Source organism: Siphateles boraxobius, unplaced genomic scaffold, assembly GCF_051911475.1.
Source record: "Siphateles boraxobius isolate OS27281-9 unplaced genomic scaffold, OSU_SipBor_1 29, whole genome shotgun sequence".
NCBI lineage: Eukaryota > Metazoa > Chordata > Actinopteri > Cypriniformes > Leuciscidae > Siphateles > Siphateles boraxobius.
Window position 1 is genome coordinate 5,310,793 of NW_027508908.1, and position 19,522 is coordinate 5,330,314.

At 38.9% G+C, this 19,522-nt stretch overlaps 2 protein-coding genes across 10 annotated transcripts in view; one reads left to right on the forward strand and one right to left on the reverse strand.

The window, feature by feature from the left end:
* neurl1aa (neuralized E3 ubiquitin protein ligase 1Aa) overlaps positions 1 to 5,319 on the forward strand; it is a 77,486-nt gene extending 72,167 nt beyond the window's left edge. For both annotated transcript variants that reach the window (XM_077246259.1, XM_077246260.1), the window contains exons 5-6: positions 246 to 395; positions 692 to 5,319. In XM_077246259.1, the coding sequence (XP_077102374.1) occupies positions 246 to 395; positions 692 to 933 (392 nt within the window). In that variant the 3' untranslated portion in view covers positions 934 to 5,319. The remainder of the gene's footprint in view (positions 1 to 245; positions 396 to 691) is intronic.
* A 5,659-nt stretch (positions 5,320 to 10,978) lies between these two features.
* sh3pxd2aa (SH3 and PX domains 2Aa) overlaps positions 10,979 to 19,522 on the reverse strand; it is a 131,555-nt gene continuing 123,011 nt past the window's right edge. For all 8 annotated transcript variants that reach the window (XM_077246257.1, XM_077246252.1, XM_077246255.1 and 5 more), the window contains one exon: positions 10,979 to 19,313. In XM_077246257.1, coding sequence (XP_077102372.1) covers positions 17,373 to 19,313 — 1,941 coding nt within the window. In that variant the 3' untranslated portion in view covers positions 10,979 to 17,372. The remainder of the gene's footprint in view (positions 19,314 to 19,522) is intronic.

Consider the following 19,522-nt stretch of genomic DNA (forward strand, 5'->3'; position numbering starts at 1 on the left):
TCTGATCCAATTGGTTTTACACAATATCTGGGAGTCAGAAAGCACAGGTCTGCAGTCATAATTAATAGTATAGGATTGTGACAATTAGGGCTTCAGGGAAAGATCTAATGAGTGAAGTGTGGAATGTTTGTCATGAAAGTCATAAAATATTTGTTTCTAGTGTGCAGAATCCATTATTTGTAGAACTAAAAGAAATCATATTAAAAAGTCTGTCACCTGTTTTTATCTACTATGTGCATATTCAGGCTCCACTTTCTTGGGCGATGCTCGTGACCCTTCCAGCCCTGGCTCGCCCTCTGCCTCGCCCCTCTCACCCTCAGGCCTGTGTGGTGGAAGCCCAGAGCCCATCTTAAATGAACACGGCTGTTCTGCTGCCTTCTGCAGCTCCACTGAAGGTCTGCATTTTTATCATATTTCAGGATTTCCTGGAAAAATAAATTTGTACATTTTATTATCAACTGATAAGATTTTTGGCATATGGAAAAAAATTGAATTGTATTTTGATCTGTTTCTCTCACAAATTTTCTTTGACATTGATTATATTCATACATATATTAATATGACCACTTTTATGACACAGTTGCATCCTTTTTTGGCTTGAAAGCCTCATGTTAACTAATTGCCTGGAGCAACTACTACAATTAACGATGTATAAATGTTAATCCATTTTTCCTGTCTTTCTTTGTCACAGGAACGACACCCAACTCGCCCATCAGTCTCCCCAAATCACCCACTTTCCCATCTGCCTCAGGCTCATGGCCGGACGAGTGCTCTATCTGCTATGAAAACACAGTGGACACCGTCATCTACGCCTGTGGACACATGTGTCTCTGCTACACCTGTGGCCTCCGCCTCAAAAAAATGGCCAACGCTAGCTGTCCTATCTGTAGGAGAGCTATCAAAGACATTATAAAGACCTACCGGAGCACTTAGCGGGGCCCCAAACCCCCCCAAACCCAAGTCACATAAGGGCCATTACGGATCTCGAATAGATCTTTGTTTCAAGAAAGGGTTGGTGTCACAGTTCAGGGACTTTCTCTGGCACTGCATGGGTCTCCGTTCCCATGGCGATGATTTTTGAACCCTGGAACCTTCAAGGCTCAGGCATCCATTTGCAAAGGTCTTTTGTATTTCATTGCTCAAGTCTCTGTTGCTATGGTAACCAGTGATGCTGCTGATCCTCAGGAGCATCTGGCTTTTCAACTGATGTATGACAAAAAAAATCATGGGCAGTATCTCATCGAATTCAGGACATTTCAGGTGATACAGGAGATATTCAAGGATGCACATCTCGCGTTTCTTTTACCTTCTTGGTGAGCCATAATAGACTGCAGTAATCTTATTCATAGCACCCTTAAAAGCTGGAATCATATTACAACAGAGTGTTACAGTCTCTTTTCTTCTGCTGTCCTCAGTGCTAGTCAGATCAGCTAAGGCACTTTCACTAATGAAATTCATACAAAAATGTCTCAGTGTTTCACAATTTTTGTCTGTGCTGGGCTGAGACAGAGATAGGAATACAGATATAAAGGTACAGTGCTTTTTTCTCATACCTCACATTTCATGCTAGTTGTGTAACCGACAGCTTGTCCTTATTATGTGCTCTGAAGTGAGTTGATCTGGAGGTCTTTGTGCATTGATGAGTATTTGATCATGTGTTTTGTAATGTAATCTGAAGCTTTGGTAGGTAGCAGGTAAAATCAGCTAACGGTCTGCTATAATTTTGCTTATGCGTGTGTTCAACAAGCAGGACGTTGTGGTGTAATTAAAGAGAAATAATTTGTTATAACAATACACAGGAATGATTAACCAATGAGTCATGTGGCAGATTGTTATATAACAACTCATTTCTGGACAAAAGAAGACTAATATTGGATATTTGAATTCATCTAACGGATCTGGGAAATGTGATTGCCACAGAGAAGTGCGGTTTAAATAGAGCGCCTCACTTCACGACCCTAAAACATGTTGGCCTAATCAAACCTTAATTTACTGTGAAATTGTTCTTGACTGTCGATCCGAACACGCAAGCTTTGGGTTTTCTACTAAAGCAATTGCAATGTTGCCATGGAGACCAAAATCTAGAAAGAAGGAAAACAGCCGTGAGGCATTAACCAATGAAAGAGTCATTTGTGGTCAGAGGATATTTGATTTGCGCAGTTAATCCATATTTCTCCCAGCCCCCCACATCAGACAGTTTCTGTAGGCAAGACAAGGTGTGTATGGGGATAATAGTGAGCGCAGGTCACTGATGAAATAACTGATTCAAATGGAATATGTTAGGAAAACAGTTGAAAAGCCATAAGGCTGGCTCAGTGTCCCTGCTGGTGCTGAGAAAGAAAAAAAGGAGGATCAAAAATATCATCAAGATTTGCCCTCCAAGGCCACATTCATTTTTAAAGTAACATTTGACATCAGACTCCTCATTTGGACCTTTACAAACTGTCTGAAAATCTTATTGAGGTTACTGAAGGATAATTCATTTATAGAAAGTCCTGCTGCTGTAGGATATAGTTGAGTGGGTTTGTTCTTGGAAACAGGAGGACATCTAAGGTTGTCACTGAGAGGCGAATTTTATCTCACTTTGAACCTGATATCTCCTGATATCTGAAGAGCCGCATAAATGAATGTCACGAAACAGGTCAAGAAAATGTCCTTGTCATATTTCACCCCAATTTAATGAAAATTGGGGTGAAATGTGCAAAAAATATTAATTGTCTTATAATATGCTTATTTTCTTTATGCAAAACTTCTTAAATATTTTCCCGCCAGCATTTTAAGTTACCAGTCTCCGTCAGCGTTTTTGATCATTTTTACAAAAATGTCATGGCCGCCAGATATATCTGTTACATTTATACTTGGCATCTAACACACACACTGGCGAGTAAAATCTAAGAATTTATTAGCCAATGGGTAATGATAGACATTATTTAGTCACTCAGAGTGAAATTTACTCGCATTGTAGTTTTAATCTAACTTTATTCAACATTTGAATGTGGGTAAGTTTCATTAAAAAAAGCAACATTTTGAACAAAAACATGAGAAAATCACGACTAAAATGTGCATAAAGCAATGCTTTTATCGCTTGTTTCTGCTCCTTTTTTGACTGTTTTCAATTGCAAGGGAAGCGCTGTCTCATAATTGACGGAAAAGCGTCGTCTCATAAATGACGGAGAAGTCAGTGAGTGACGGGGAAGCTTTGTCTCATAATAAATGATGGAAAATGCCGTCAATGGCGGGGAAAGAGTTAATGATCTTGAACCATTTAGAAATGTGGCATGACCATGTTTTATAAGATTGGTAAGGTTAGATGTCATATTCCATCAGTGAACAGCAGTTTCAATTTTTGGTTCTAGATCTCCTATGAACATCACTTATCCCATGATCCACATTAAATGCTGGAACAGCCTTTTTATGAACTCCAGATCACATTTGGCAATTTATGGCAATTTTGGCAAATAAGCAAAAGAGGTCTCAATAATGTGCATTTGTGTGTACGTATGGATGTTAAAGCAGCTCAAGAGAAATATCAGTGATCTACAATTGACTGCAGGTTAATATTGTTCATAACTAGCCAGTTAGCTTGTGTAAAGCGATCGTGACGACTGGCGCTTAAATCCATGCTGCTATTAGTATTAGCCAGCTCTCCTACAGGCAATGCTAACACCGTGTCGAGAAAATACCCTGTCGCACTCGACGGGATATTCTCTTAAGAGTTTTACTCTATTGTTTGAAGTGGTGATTCACTTTTGAATGTTAATTTATGTTAATTAGACGAACCTATTAGAATAGCTGTATCTGAGGTGTTTCTATAGCGCTTTGTTTTTATCATTTTGTTTTTCTCTTTTTGAATTATTGGACCGAAGTTTATGATTGTACAGTTTGCTTGTCAATCCTCTGTGGTTTATAGAGCAATGTATTTCTTGAATTTTGTGCTGGCTTTCTTGTATTCAAGCTATACTGAACAGTACACAAATCAGGGGCTTAGCAGTAAACAATCAGAACCAACTCTATGTTGGGAGCAGGATAAACTAAAGATTATGTACACTTCCTTTGATGTCAGGTTTTATGATTTCATTGGCTATGTATTTTGTTCTGAGGTGTCTATTTATGGGGAAATTTAATGATCCAATTTGATTAAAGTAAATTCAGTCCTGAAAATGTCCTGAAAGCCTAATATCTAATATTTCTGATTATATCTTTTGTTAAGATTTTGGGAAAACTTGAGCAAATTTTCTATTAAACAAACCTGTCACTTTTTCTGTCAATTTCAGTCACTTTATAAGATCATCAATATTCCCCCCAATTTTTTTTTCTTTCACCCTAGTTGTATCTAATGATGTCTTTTGCACAGTTTGGGTGTTAATATAAGGGCAATATTTGTGTTTGTCACTTTATAAAATTTGATTGTAAATTATTTTTTTGGGACATCATCTTTATGTTGATATTTGGACAAAATGAAGCTAATCCTGTTTGAATAAGTGTACTAATCTTACACCGCATTTCTATCATTTAATGCTTGTATGAAATCACTATAGAATGGGATTGTTTATTTTCCATTTGCGTTACTCCCACCTTGTTTTTCTGAGGATCTACAGAGGGACATACAGTCCTTACCGATGCGCCACTGTTGGATTTGCTTTTGATTGTTGTCGACCCTGTAATGTACTTTATTTAGAGTATGATGTGTTGAATCTGATGTCTGTTGCAGAATCTTTGGTAAATGTCATTTACCTTATTTAGCTTTTTTTATTTTTTATTATTTGTAAAATCAAAGCTAGAAATAATGAAAACAGCCATATTCGCACATAGGCCCAATTTTCTGTTTGTTTCAGAAAAATAAAGTTTGATATTTTGCGAAGTAACCAGAAATGGGATCAGGGATTGCATAAATTATCACCCCAACCCTAAATAATGCTGATCAAATCTGAATATTTTTTAAATATTGATGACAATTTTTTTTTATCTTATATACGTTTTTTTTTTTTTTTAAATCTGAATTGCTTTTCTTGTTTCCTGTTCGGCATTTATGGCCAGTGTGTTTCGTTCACTCATTACCCATTGGTGAACAGTGGGACCAAACTAATAACGAATCAAAACATGTTAGATTCCCCTTTCCCAGGGTCCATTCAAGGGCTGTGTTAAATGAATTATTAATTCATAGAGTCCATGAGGTCAGTAGTGATTTAGTCACAAGAAATGGCTCGATTTTTGACTCAAACCCATGTCTGATTTTTTTCTTCCTAATGTCTGTGATCAGTTTATGAAGCTTTGTTTTGTCTGAGTCAAAGATGACTGTCAATAAACTTTGCAGATGCATTTCAGCGAGTGGTGTCTATTCTGTTCCCTCTTTGTTCAAATAAATGTTCAAATATAGGCTAGTCAATTATTTATGACACTTGATCAATTGATCTACAAGTGCATATCATTTTACACTTTTATAAGCAATGTCAAGTGCTTCAACTGGACTTCCTATAAGTGATCACTAGCTCACAGAATCTGACTAGGAATCAAAGTCTGAAAATATACAGTATGAACCATGATGGCAACCTGACCCTGAATCAGACGTTAAAGGTGGATTGTAACAGGAGTAGGCCTACTTGATAGGCCTGAGATCAGAGGTGTGCCGACGAAGGGTGAAAGGTTTCTTTCTTTGATGATTTTCTCTAAAGTTGAGAGGAGGATGAAGATCTCCCCTCATGGTTAAGGGTACATGTTTCTGAGACCCACAGTGAACACGCTCATTTCCATCTGATTTTGAAAAGATGGTTAAGCCTGGTTAAGCCTGCTTAAGGCTGCCCCCTAATGGACAAAAATACGTGTATCATGCTTTATTTCTAATGCTAATCAAACCTATTATACCCACTACCGGCACATCCGGGAACGTAACTGCCAATTTCGTCACCTACCCTTTTTAGGGGAAGATAAACTAGACTTACCATAGACTTCAATGCAAAATAGCGGCACAAAATAATGTCCGTACACAACGGCAGGTGTGAATAACTTAAGAAATCACCAAGATTAAACATGTGAAGTAATTATATGTCCACCCTGCCTGCCATAGACCGTGAAAGATACATCCACAAACTTAATTTGGTCAATTTAAAAACATGTCCCTTCATTCTCCCAGCGTCACATTGGTGTTGATATCATCCATATCTTGCTGTTATGCTATCGAAAGCTAAGTCAGGCTAGTTGTATGGCTGGACAGAAAAGTGCACTCAGTAGGCCTAATCTAAATATAAAGACATAATAGGCAAGATGTTTCAAAAACGAAGTAAATTCATTCACTGGCTTACCTGGTGAGTGACTCGATGAGGTACGAGTCGGCCTAAATGTCCGGGTAAGACACATCTGGCCACTGGGTGGGGTTGTTACACCAATTTGACACTGGGAGAATGAAGGGATATGTTTTTAAATTGACCAAATTAGGCGAGATATATCCAGCTGCAGACCCGCAGCACCACCAGTTTCAGAACCCCAGTGCCAGAACCCCAGCGCCAGAACCGGAAGTGAGGGAGGGGCGGAATTATTTACAATGACACAAGCATGGTTATTTTTGCAAGTATTTAAAAATATTAAAAATTGTTGCACCTTTTAAATAATATTTAGGGTATGTTTTTATTACACAGTGAGTCACTGCTCGTTGTATGAACTATAACTGGTATGTGACAAATAAAGAGCAAGACAGTGCTCAGGTGTCAGCGTTTGAAGACGTGAGTGCGCGCGCGCGCGGCCGGGGCTCTCTCTCTCTCTGCTCGTTAAGCGCCCTGTCATGCGCAGCAGTCATTCTATTCCGCCAAAAAGCGGACGATCTGACGGGTTTTAGAAGATTTAATACAACCTGAAACTAAAAAACAGACCCGACCTCTATTTGAGACCGGACTTATATTTACCCAGACCTGCAGCCACACCAGGCGTGTAAAGAGACAATCGTCGATTTGGGACTCGGCTATTATTTGAAGTACGGTACATTTTTATGGTTTCTTTTAAAACAATGCCGGATTTTCTCTCTCTTTTTAGATTTTTGACATTATTTTACATAAAGAAAAATGCATGCTGCACATGTTCTTGTGAAATAAAGTATATTTTATATAAAATGACCATAAGTTTCAAGCATTATTTTCACGATCAGGAAGTAACTCTCATAATACAATAAAACGGATAACTATATAGAATTATATTACACAAAATCAATGTTTTAAATGCTTATTGTACTATACCTTAATGTATCATTATAATAAGTATAAAGTATGACATTTCGTGTGTAATAATGACGTTTCGTGTCTAAGCAAATTACGCTCCAAAACGTTAGGTGGCGTTACTCGGTTTAGAACGTAAGCTCCGCCCCTCACTTCCGGTCCTGGCGCTGGTGTTAGAACGTAAGCTCCGCCCCTTACTTCCGGTTCTGGCGCTGGGGTTCTGAAACTGGTGGTGCTGCGGGTCTGCAGGTGGATACTATTGGATTAGGCTAAGTTTGTGGATGTATCTTTCACGCTCTATGGGAGGCAGGGTGGACATATAATTACTTGACATGTTCAATCTAAGTGTTTTTTTTTAAGTTATTCACACCTGTGTACGGACGATGTTTTGTGCCACTATTTTGCATTGAAGTGTTTGGGAAGTCTACGTTAGTTTATTTTCCCCTAAAAGGGGCGGTGACGAAATTGACACAGTTAAGTTCCGGATTTGGCGGTAGTGACGTTGTATCCTCCCTGTGACGGTTATGACAGCGTTTACAAACAATTAGAAATAATTTTTCATTTTCACCTATCTTCTAATATTACTCCATGGTCCAGTACATCAAAGGCTTCGTTTTCAGGTTAAAATCGTATAGGCCATAGCCTACTGGTCAAATATTTATTCTTATGCTGAAATATATCACATGAAATGAAAATTCTCTCATCACTTAGGCTATACTGTAGCCTACCCTCGAGGCAATATCTGCAGAATATCAGAGTTACATTGTCAGTTGATAGCTAGGCCTATACTCCGTTACTCCATTTTCTTCCCGCCCAAGTAGGCATAATATACAAAATGTTAATGATATGATTGCTACGTCACACGCGAAAGACAATGGGGTTTTAGGTCTATTACAGGTTCAACGCGTTTTTCTGCGCTAATGTTAACAAAAATGATTGACAAAGTATTTTTATAATACATTCATTTACAATTACGTATTTAGCAGAGGCTTTTATCCAAAGCGAATTAAATTGCATTAAAGTTAAACATTTATAAGGTAAACATCAGGTCTTACTTTCCTTGTGAATCGAAACCGAAGACTACACTGCTAGTGCAAATTCATCATTTCAACCGGTCCAGGATACAATATTCCACACAAAACTGTGTTGCCACTTGCAGTCAAATTATACTATAGGGTGCTTCTCAATATCCCTCCTCGTCTCCTCGCTCCTCTGTCCTCCATCCTATGACCCGGAAACCAATCAAGCACAGCCATCTTGAAGGACATCTCAATTCTCTAATTACACCGCGAGGAGTCGAGGAACGAGGAGTGAGGAGGCTTTCAGAGGAGTCATGAGCAAGGATAGACAGGTGTATCCTATGCGGAACTGTTCCATTGACTAAACGTGACGCACGTATATATTCTCCTCCCCCTTCACATCGGTCACAATCTTTTTAAATTATACAGGTCCTTCTCAAAAAATTAGCATATTGTGATAAAGTTCATTATTTTCCATAATGTAATGATAAAAATTAAACTTTCATATATTTTAGATTCATTGCACACCAACTGAAATCAGGTCTTTTATTGTTTTAATACTGATGATTTTGGCATACAGCTCATGAAAGCCCAAAATTCCTATCTCAAAAAATTAGCATATTTCATCCGACCAATAAAAGAAGTGTTTTTAATACAAAAAAAGTCAACCTTCAAATAATTATGTTCAGTTATGCACTCAGTACTTGGTCGGGAATCCTTTTGCAGAAATGACTGCTTCAATGCGGCGTGGCATGGAGGCAATCAGCCTGTGGCACTGCTGAGGTGTTATGGAGGCCCAGGATGCTTCGATAGCGGCCTTAAGCTCATCCAGAGTGTTGGGTCTTGCGTCTCTCAACTTTCTCTTCACAATATCCCACAGATTCTCTATGGGGTTCAGGTCAGGAGAGTTGGCAGGCCAATTGAGCACAGTAATACCATGGTCAGTAAACCATTTACCAGTGGTTTTGGCACTGTGAGCAGGTGCCAGGTCGTGCTGAAAAATGAAATCAGATGGAAGCATGAAGTGCTCCAAAATCTCCTGATAGTTAGCTGCATTGACCCTGCCCTTGATAAAACACAGTGGACCAACACCAGCAGCTGACATGGCACCCCAGACCATCACTGACTGTGGGTACTTGACACTGGACTTCAGGCATTTTGGCATTTCCTTCTCCCCAGTCTTCCTCCAGACTCTGGCACCTTGATTTCCGAATGACATGCAAAATTTGCTTTCATCCGAAAAAAGTACTTTGGACCACTGAGCAACAGTCCAGTGCTGCTTTCTCTGTAGCCCAGGTCAGGCGCTTCTGCCGCTGTTTCTGGTTCAAAAGTGGCTTGACCTGGGGAATGCGGCACCTGTAGCCCATTTCCTGCACACGCCTGTGCACGGTGGCTCTGGATGTTTCTACTCCAGACTCAGTCCACTGCTTCCGCAGGTCCCCCAAGGTCTGGAATCGGTCCTTCTCCACAATCTTCCTCAGGGTCCGGTCACCTCTTCTCGTTGTGCAGCGTTTTTTGCCATACTTTTTCCTTCCCACAGACTTCCCACTGAGGTGCCTTGATACAGCACTCTGGGAACAGCCTATTTGTTCAGAAATTTCTTTCTGTGTCTTACCCTCTTGCTTGAGGGTGTCAATGATGGCCTTCTGGACAGCAGTCAGGTCGGCAGTCTTACCCATGATTGCGGTTTTGAGTAATGAAACAGGCTGGGAGTTTTTAAAAGCCTCAGGAATCTTTTGCAGGTGTTTAGAGTTAATTAGTTGATTCAGATGATTAGGTTAATAGCTCGTTTAGAGAACCTTTTCATAATATGCAAATTTTTTGATAGGAATTTTGGGTTTTCATGAGCTGTATGCCAAAATCATCAGTATTAAAACAATAAAAGACCTGAAATATTTCAGTTGGTGTGCAATGAATCTAAAATATATGAAAGTTTAATTTTTAGCATTACATTATGGAAAATAATGAACTTTATCACAATATGCAAATTTTTTGAGAAGGACCTGTATTTACCTATGCAGTTTATATAAACCACACATCTCACATATTTCAACAGGGTATCTTGCTTTATTATTATTCATTATGAATTTCTTAAATAAACAAACTTCAACAACATAAGGGCAGATGCTTTGATCGCTGCTGATGACGCTGTGAAGTGACGCTCGAATGATCAAGTATTCCAATGTATAAAAAAAGCTTTCATTCGATTCCTCCATCCTCATTTTCTTTCCTTGCGTCCTTCCGCAGGAAAGGAAACGAGGATGCACAAATAAGAAATGAGAAGCACCCTATGTATTTATGGAGGTGAGTACTGTGCACACTGCACAGTATTTATAACCTATGTAGGCCTACTTACATTTGTTCATCCATAATAATATGGTAGCACGCTAGCATTTAACAATTGTTATCACATGACCTTTCATATGTGTAGTTATCATCTTAGAAATGTAGGCTATATGGTTTGTTTTTAATTACATTTTATTCAAACATCTTTGTCGATGTTAAAAATGATTACAAATATAGGCTACTTTCAGTTATTCACACTGGAAATGGAAGGTAAAGCATTGTGTATTCGCATTGTGTGATATTGTACTCCACAGTGTCAGTTGTATAGGCCATCATCTCGGTAACCCATGCCATGCATGCAGAAAATGTGCAAATTGTGTAAAGTTTGCTATTCCAATGACAGAATTTTCTTTTCCTTTCTGAATGAATGAATGTGCTCTGCTAAATGGAGAACAAATTATGACAGTGAAATTTAAGAACAAGGAGGATACATTTTATTGTGTTTTCCATTAGGACAATGCAAGATACAATGTAAACATAAAAAGGTACAAAAACAAAACGTAAAGTAAAAATCACAAAACAAAAATGCTGAAAATTAAAAGCTATGCAGACCTTTAGATCTTTGAAAGAAATGCATACAAAATGAAGATTTGGCTGAGCGCTGAATAATATAAATGCAAGGCTTTCTCTCATTATGTCCAAGGGAACAGTTTTTAATATATCTTATGAGGGTTTGCAAATATCCATCCTAACATCCGTTACATCCAATGGCCTGTAACAGAAAAACAACGTGGCATCTCATGTAGGCATCTTCACTTCCTATCTGAGAATCCAACTTTGCTTGAAGAATTACTTGAGGAGTACTTTGATTACAAAGACTGTCCAAGAATCTGCTGTACATGTATAAGATAATTTTTAAAAGAAAAAAAGAAAAACCCTTGCACACAGGCAGCAGTCTGTTAAGTGGATGCATGATGAAGGCAATCAATCAATTTTAACTTTCAGAGAAAGTGACGCTCTCATCAAAACACTCTTTTAAGCGAGACGTTACCTGCCTCATGTGCTGTTTTTTGTGTGCTGTTAATTAAGAGAAGAGGAATGATAATTAGTGCAGACAGCCAAGCAAAGACAGGGACAGAAAACAGCAAGAGATTAGACTGCCGCAGCATGTTCCCTCTCTTCACTTGTTCGCACCTAAAAGAACAAACGCTGTCGCCTTGCACCAAACACTGATGCATCCGATCATAAATTAAAATTAACACAGAAAAAACCTAACAAACTCCCTTTAAAAACTTCATACATGACAGTGTTCACACATACATCTCTCTCCATCCTAATCCATGCCTAATATAGGCCTACTTCCTTGTTATCCAAGTAAGGTCACATGTAATGTTAGTTGATTATTACTGAAATATTTAACTAATTACAGGTACTTCCCACCTCTTTTAACCAATTAATTTCCATTCGCAATGACCAAATCAATTCATCATTTACTGTAATTATTGCCAATTAAATAATTTTGAGCTACAAAAATATAAATCCATCCATGAATTTCTCAGGCATGAAACTCACAATTGTAATACCCTGTAAATTACACCCTGGCACAATCGATCATGTACATTCTTACATCTTTATGGTTTACACCAACATAACACGTGGACGCCTCAGTAAATCCAGCCATTCGCTGACACGGGAAGCTCAAATGAATCCTCTTGATGATGTTAATACATCTCGACATGCTGTGAACCATTAGAGACACGATCAATCTATCTCTCCATCTGATCCAACCCCCTGGCAGCTCGACATCCACAATCAGTGTGACATTTGTATTCACAGCGCTCTTCCCAAGCATCTGTAATTAACCGAGCACTCGGGTAATATGATTTCACAGCGCGCATGTAAGCCTGCTCCTCCTGGAGACAAGGAGCCCTATTCTTTTACAGCAACATTCTGCCAGCAACTTTTTAATTGTTATAAAGAGGTTTGCAGCAGCAGCAAGCCGGTGTGGATGTACATTCGCGAGTTTCTGAACCTCAGCATGTGTAGCCTACTCTAAGTTATGTTTTGAAAAAACAATGGCCTCAAAGACAAGGCTGCTCGCTTGAATTAAGTAGCAGTCAGTTTTCCAACAGAAATAACTAGTGTGTTTCTAGAACACAGTGCCTCACTGCAGCTATTGTGACACCATAATGAGCTGCTGCAAGCGCTCTGAAGTGCTAATTATCGTAAAAAGCCTTGCTTTTCTTTCCACGGCGAACACTTCTTCAAATCCATTAGAGCTGTTTAATCACGCCTAACCTTACCTGACTGGATTCCCTTCTAACCAAACATCATAAACAAACATTATCTCTATTCACCTTCTCTTGCCACCATTTAAAAACTTCTTTACACAAACCATCACAGAATACACCACACAAACACACAAAAATACACCAACAATCTTTTCTTAAAGTAACAATTGTCTCTTCCGATTCAGGAGCATATGGGATGTTCCAGGTTCAATACAAAGTATTGTATACGTATTTGTGTGCAAACCAACACACTCTCATTGCAATTCGTGACTATTTTCACTATCTCATTCGTAGGCTACTGGTTCTTACGCCCCACTGATGGTTAGGTTTAGAAGTGGACCGCCACGCTTACTTTTTATAAATATCATACGTTTTCATACGAATCACACTGTACAAATTCATGGACCTTCGAAATGTACAAATTCATGAAGGTGGACCTTGATACATTTCTAAAAAAACGTATGGCCCGGTTGTACTTAATTTTCCATGTTCTGCTTCGTCTCACACACAGATAAGCGCGCAAGCCTTTCAAAGTGTACTCCTTTGTGTGCGAGTGCAGAAAGACGCATTTGGCATGTAGGCCTACACACTATCTAGTGGACTTTGTTTGTTCCTTTGCTCAAGTCACTCGCATGTGTGCTGTTGTATGCGCACCGTCCACGCGGTCACAAAAATCGGGCTGCACACGGACCCTCCTGATGACGAAAATTACGTCACGCGGAACGTGGAAGGCGAAGCTATACTTTTAGCTTTACATTTTTGTGCAAATTCATATAAAATCGCCACCTCATAAAATAGTTACGTTTTTTATTCACGAGATGGTGTTGGTGCAAATGATTTTCGTCTGTTTTTACTACATTAATTTTCGACAGCACGTCACAGAACCTGGAACATTCCTGTATATGTATGCCATATATCCTCCCATATAAACTGTTAACCATAAAAACGGAAACCTTAATATCTTAATGTGAAAAAACAGAAAAGAAAACACAACATTAAGCAAAAACCATAGCAAGCCTCTTTCTGAGAGGGCCTATTTCAATAGAAAAAAATGTAACGTCATTTCAACTCTCATAAAATTATCTTTTTCTCTTGACCAGAAACTCCAAGACAGTCTTCTATAACTCTCCTCATTTTTGACCAAAGCAAAATTTGTTGAAACTCTCAGTACATGCGTTCCAATGTGTAAAAGTACAGATATTCATGAATTCAGACAGAAAGAGAAGCAAATATATGCAGCCCATGTTATTTTAAGCTGTGGAAAATTAAACCTGGACTTTCAGAGTAAAATGAACTTGTTAGTAGATAAACCAAATTTTAAAAGGAAACAGACAATGCTAGTCCTTGCTGTCGACGATTGGGACGTAGGATAGAGAAGTCATGTTTGCCATGTAGGAACGGATGTCAAAGAGACATGTCGAGCAGTTGGCAGTGTGTGCTGCGACGCTCATATGGCTGCTGATGGTTTTGCCCCACCATCTCAGAGTTGTGATTCGACAGGCTGAACTGACAAATGCCTCTGAGAAAAAGATATGCCCATGCTTCCCTATTATTTCCATACTAATTGACCATGGGTATGAGAGAAGCAAGATACGGTTCAGTGGATAAATGCAGAAGTGGGAATGCAGAAATCAAGTCATGGTTGGCCGGAAGACTGAAGGTGTCAATCTATAAGGGGATATTTGAACACATATTGTGCGGCACGTTCCGGCACTTAAAAAAAAAACACACAAAAAAACACTATGGGACAAAACCAGGCATTATGTGACATAAAATTGTCATGAAAAGTAAAAACAAAGATATAGGTATTTCCAAATACTATGGTTCTTAACTAATGAGATGCCTGTTTTTGTATTGCACATTTCCTCATTCCATCTGAGTAATGTCAAAAGTGAACAGGAGAAAGAAAAAGAAAAAATAGCAAAACACAACATTGTTCCTGAAAAACGCATTGAAAAATTAAATAAATAAAGAACACAAAACAAAGCTAGCAGATACACAAGTAATATGAGATAAGAACTAGTTTGACACTTAACAGTTCCCTTGCAAATTCTATAGGCGCAAATGAAGAAAAAGCATAGCGTTAATGGACCTCAGCAACATCCATCACAAGCTGCTGCGCTGTAGTGAGTCGACACATTTCTATAATGCCATCGTCAAAGGAAAGTTGCAATTGAGAGTTCCATGGCTTCATTTTCATGTTCAAATTTAAACGTTAAATAAATAAAATCACCCAAATTAAAACTTTAAAATTCCATTATTGCTGTTTTTTTGGTTGTTGTTTTTTAAGATAACATTTAAAAGAAACACTCAAATCAAATTTGGTCCAGTCACAATTTGGGATCCACATATACTATATAACTATAGAGCCCTGCATGTTTTAATTATAAAATTTATGACAGTTGCTATTTGATCATTCCCATTTTAATGCTGGCTTTTAATTAGGAGGATTGATTGATTATCATTTAGATTTTTTCTAAGGTGTTTTTTTTTAAGTGTTATGATATTAAAATAAGAAAAAATTATTTTTTGCTTAAATAATCTGGCATTATATGTGGCTCAATAACGAGAAAGGAAGTGTCCATAGTTGCTAAAGGTGCAGCTTTCAGCTTGGTTGAAAATGCATTCCTGATTTAAAAAAAAAAAAAAAAATTAGGAAAAAGATGGGGGAAATGGTCCTATGAATTAAAATAAATTCAAATGTCAAGAGTATGAGTAATGAAGTCCTACATAAGAGACAAAAAATCATCTTGGTAGGAAAAAAGCTCAGAATATAGCAGTAGCCAATTACTACAGAACTACCAAGAGTGCCAAATGACAATTAAAAAGAAAAAAAAAATAATTAAAATAATAAATACAACAAAAATGTTGTGAAATAAATTATATGCTGATGAAGTACACTGCATCTTTTAACCAATGCATTCAAGAAAAAGTTCAAATGCATTGATTCACAACAAATGAACGACTTCATTCATCATTATTGTCCATGTGTGATCACACAACAACCAACAAACAAACAAAACAAAATAAACAACTTTCTGCTAAATAGAATATAACTGCAATCTAGCAGGTAATTAATGTTTTAACTGTTTAACACTAAAATACTGTCCAGCAGAAAAAATAAATCAAAGTATTGCGAAACCCAATTAAGAGCTCACACTATTCATTAGAAAAATATTTCAGCAGTCTTGAACATCAGCTGTTTGATGCTATTGTTAATGAGTATTATATGACTGAATCAGGGAGAAGTAATCATTCTGAGCTCAGACGTCTAAAAAAAAGAAGACAAAGATTGGACTATGGACTAATATCATTTTTTGGATATCTGTCGACGGAAAATGAAGCGCTATTCTTAAATGATAGAAGTTTAAACTGCTTATTGTGTAACTTCTGATTCAATACTGCCCAGCAATATCATAACGTACAAATTAACCTTGCATATTAATGTGCTTTTCTTTGGGTTCAAAAAATCAAGTGCTTCCAGATATAACAATTAAATATACTTTGTTCTCTGTTCTGAAACCTGGTTTAGGTTTTGTCTAATACACTGTATTTGTACCCATACAAATAAATACTAACTCTAAAACAAAATGTGTCTGTAATTCTTCTTTGGTGTGATCACATTTCCGGCTCAATTTTATGTTACTACTTCCCTGGGATAAAATGCTGAGCAAAACACGATTTTCCAGTCCTAATTTCATGACTAAGCACACAGAGAGCAGCAATATCTAAAGTCCTCTCCTATGAAGCTGTCTACCCTCCTAACATGACCAGATGCACTTTGTAAACTAAACTTGGGTTTAAACCCAATAAAGAGGCGGGCATGAGGTGATCTATGCATATAGCTTTCACAGACTGTTTTTCTTGAACATGATTTATTCATTTTGGCCTGTGAATATTTATAGAATGGGGAAGACAAAAGAGATTGATCCGTCATTATTTACGACAACTGATCAGGACAGGAAGTCAGTGACTGTTTTGATGGGTTAGGATGTTACAAGAAAGCAGAAATACATCTCTAAGGAAGATATAAAAACATCAACACAAAACGATTTCTAAAAAATGATAGTTTTTTTAAAAAAACGACAATCAAAGTTATGCTTTGTTTTTTTGAATGCACTCAAAGCTTTGATACAATTTTGATGTTGGTTTTTCTGTTCAAAACATTTTTAACAGAAATTTCTTGTTTTTGAGTGCTTAAGATTGAATTTGCACATTTTGTTATGCATCTATGCTGAAATTATCTTTCTCTCTTTTCAACGTTGTAACAAAAAGAAGTTTGTTGCTTTCAGTACTTGTAGGCCTATGGCACTAAGTTATAGTTTGGTATTTTCGTTGCTTCACTGGTATTTGACCAATTCCTCTTAACATTCAGTGAAAGATGTAAGAAGGCACCTATTTGGCATAAAGTTTCGGCAGGTATTTTGCTAAACATTCACCTGCATTAATCTAGTTTTAATGTAAACTCCTTTCTAAAAGGCTCGGTCCCTCTCGTTTCAAACCAAAAGTCCTTCAGTCAGTTCGTCTTTTTACATTTGATTACAATTGTGCATGTTTAAAACATTTTTGGGGAATTACTTTTTTCTCTCCAGGTAGTTAGACGGTACCCAGCCTTTACGTCCCTGTAAGCCATCGAGAACCTGGCAGTACCACCATCCATTTGGATTCTTCTCCAAAACTTCAAGACTAGTGCCCTCCGAGAAACCCATGGTCTCTTCATCGCCACGGTAATCAGCAATAGATACGTAAACCTCTCGAAGGTTGTTGTGAATGAGGTGTGTCTTCTCGATGGGCTTGGGTCTTACTGTAGAGATTGGTATTCCATTTCTCTGGGAAATCAAGGGGCTTGAACTTCCGACGGGAGCTGTAATGGTGGTCCCAGCCCTCACCCGCACATCGGTCGCTGTCTGCGGTCGAACGGCAGTAAAGGAGGAGTTTCGCCTTACTCCTGTGGACCTCAAGTGGTCGCCTGCACCCAGTGATTCATTTCTCCTCAAAGACCCTGTATGGATGTTGGTGTCCTTCAGAGGCTGTGGGGGAGAAACAAACACTGACTGCGGTCGCACTGCTGCCTGACGGACACCGTTCCGCATCCGTACGCCTGAACCATTCAGCATTGCGGTTGGTTTGCTAAATCCCCCTGGTGGTTTGGATGGGATTGGTGGGCTAGGGTTACTCATACTCCTCAGGTTCTGCTGGTTGAGGTTGTTAAGGGCCTGAACACGCTGCTCGTTTTTCTCGAGGCTGTTGGACTTGTTGGTGCAACCGAGATCCACAAGAGGGCCATCACGTGATTCTTGAACCTCGACGTTATGGGTATGCTTGACTGGCTCCAAGTAGAAAGTAGGTGCCCAACCCTCATCACTGCCCCAACGGACATACCACCATCCACTTTCCTGCTTCTCCAGCACCTCAACATCCACACCGGCTGGGAAGCTAACCTCAGACTCTTGGGCTCGTTCGTAGGCATCTGTGGTCCTGTAGATCGAACTTTCATGGTCGGATTCCCCACCTCGGCTACATTTGGAATAGACGCTGGAGAGATCGGATGTACTTCTTGAGGAGATGGAATCCTCTGAGGACACAATGGAAGCCGTCTCAGAATCTTCACCGCGTACTGCACGGACCACTCCTTGCCGAAGACTTCCCGTGGGCCGAAGCTGGCGACGTAGGCTTTTGATGTCCATTCTTTCTGGACTTTGTGGCTCTGACTTTGTAAGCAAAGGTTTAGGTCGCACTACTGGTTTGGGCCTGGCTAAAGGACTCTGACCAATCCGGATCTCCACATCTTTACGCATAACAGGCTCTCTTTTGGGATTGCGTCCTGATTCGTCTGATGATGACTTTGGGCTGTGTCTCTCAGCACGACCAAGAGAGTGGCTCCGGTTTAGATCTGGCGTTACTTTCCGTAGGGGCTTCCCTCCTCCAGACGAGGACCCGAAAGGTTTGCGACCCAATGTGAGACTCCTTGGTGTATCCGAATCACAACCACTGGCAAAGTCATCAGAGGAAAACCTAAACCCTTCATTTTCATAGATCACTTCCTCCCTATTGACATCCTCTAATGAGTTTCTTTTCCTCAAGGGGGAGGTCATCACTTTTAGTAAAGGTGACGCTTTGCCAGCCTGTGCGATCCTTTCGGCAGCTGCTGGGTTGCTTTTAATTTCAAACTTACGGGGCTCTGGTTTTGGGGAATTGTTTGTTTTTTGTTTCGGAGGATTACTGTCCAGATCGGATTCAAAACCAATGGCAGGAACGTCATATTCCGGCTCCTCATAGACACGCTGAGTGGGGGATTCTGGAGCTTTGGAGGCAGAGCCACCCAGAGAAGGTGATTCCTCAGAATCCTGTTTTTTGACTGGTGGAGCAGGGGGTGGAACTTTGGGGCGGGTGAGTGTACTGGTTCGCCTGCTTAGGTTGGGCTTTTTGCGTTTATCAATGTAGGAGCAGGGTGCCCAGCCTTCCATTTCCCCGATCTGGACGTACCACCAACCACCAGAGTTCTTCTCTATGACCTGAAGACCACATATTACATGTTTACATTATACAATGGCATATATTTATCATACAGTGCGATCCAAACTTTGAAAATTTGTTTATATTAAGTTTTAAACAAATAAATCCCATTGTTAATGTGGTAAAAGTATTTTGAACCCCAATGAATATATATTAATTATTTAATATATTTTCATATTTTCATTAGTCAAACGATATTTATATTAGA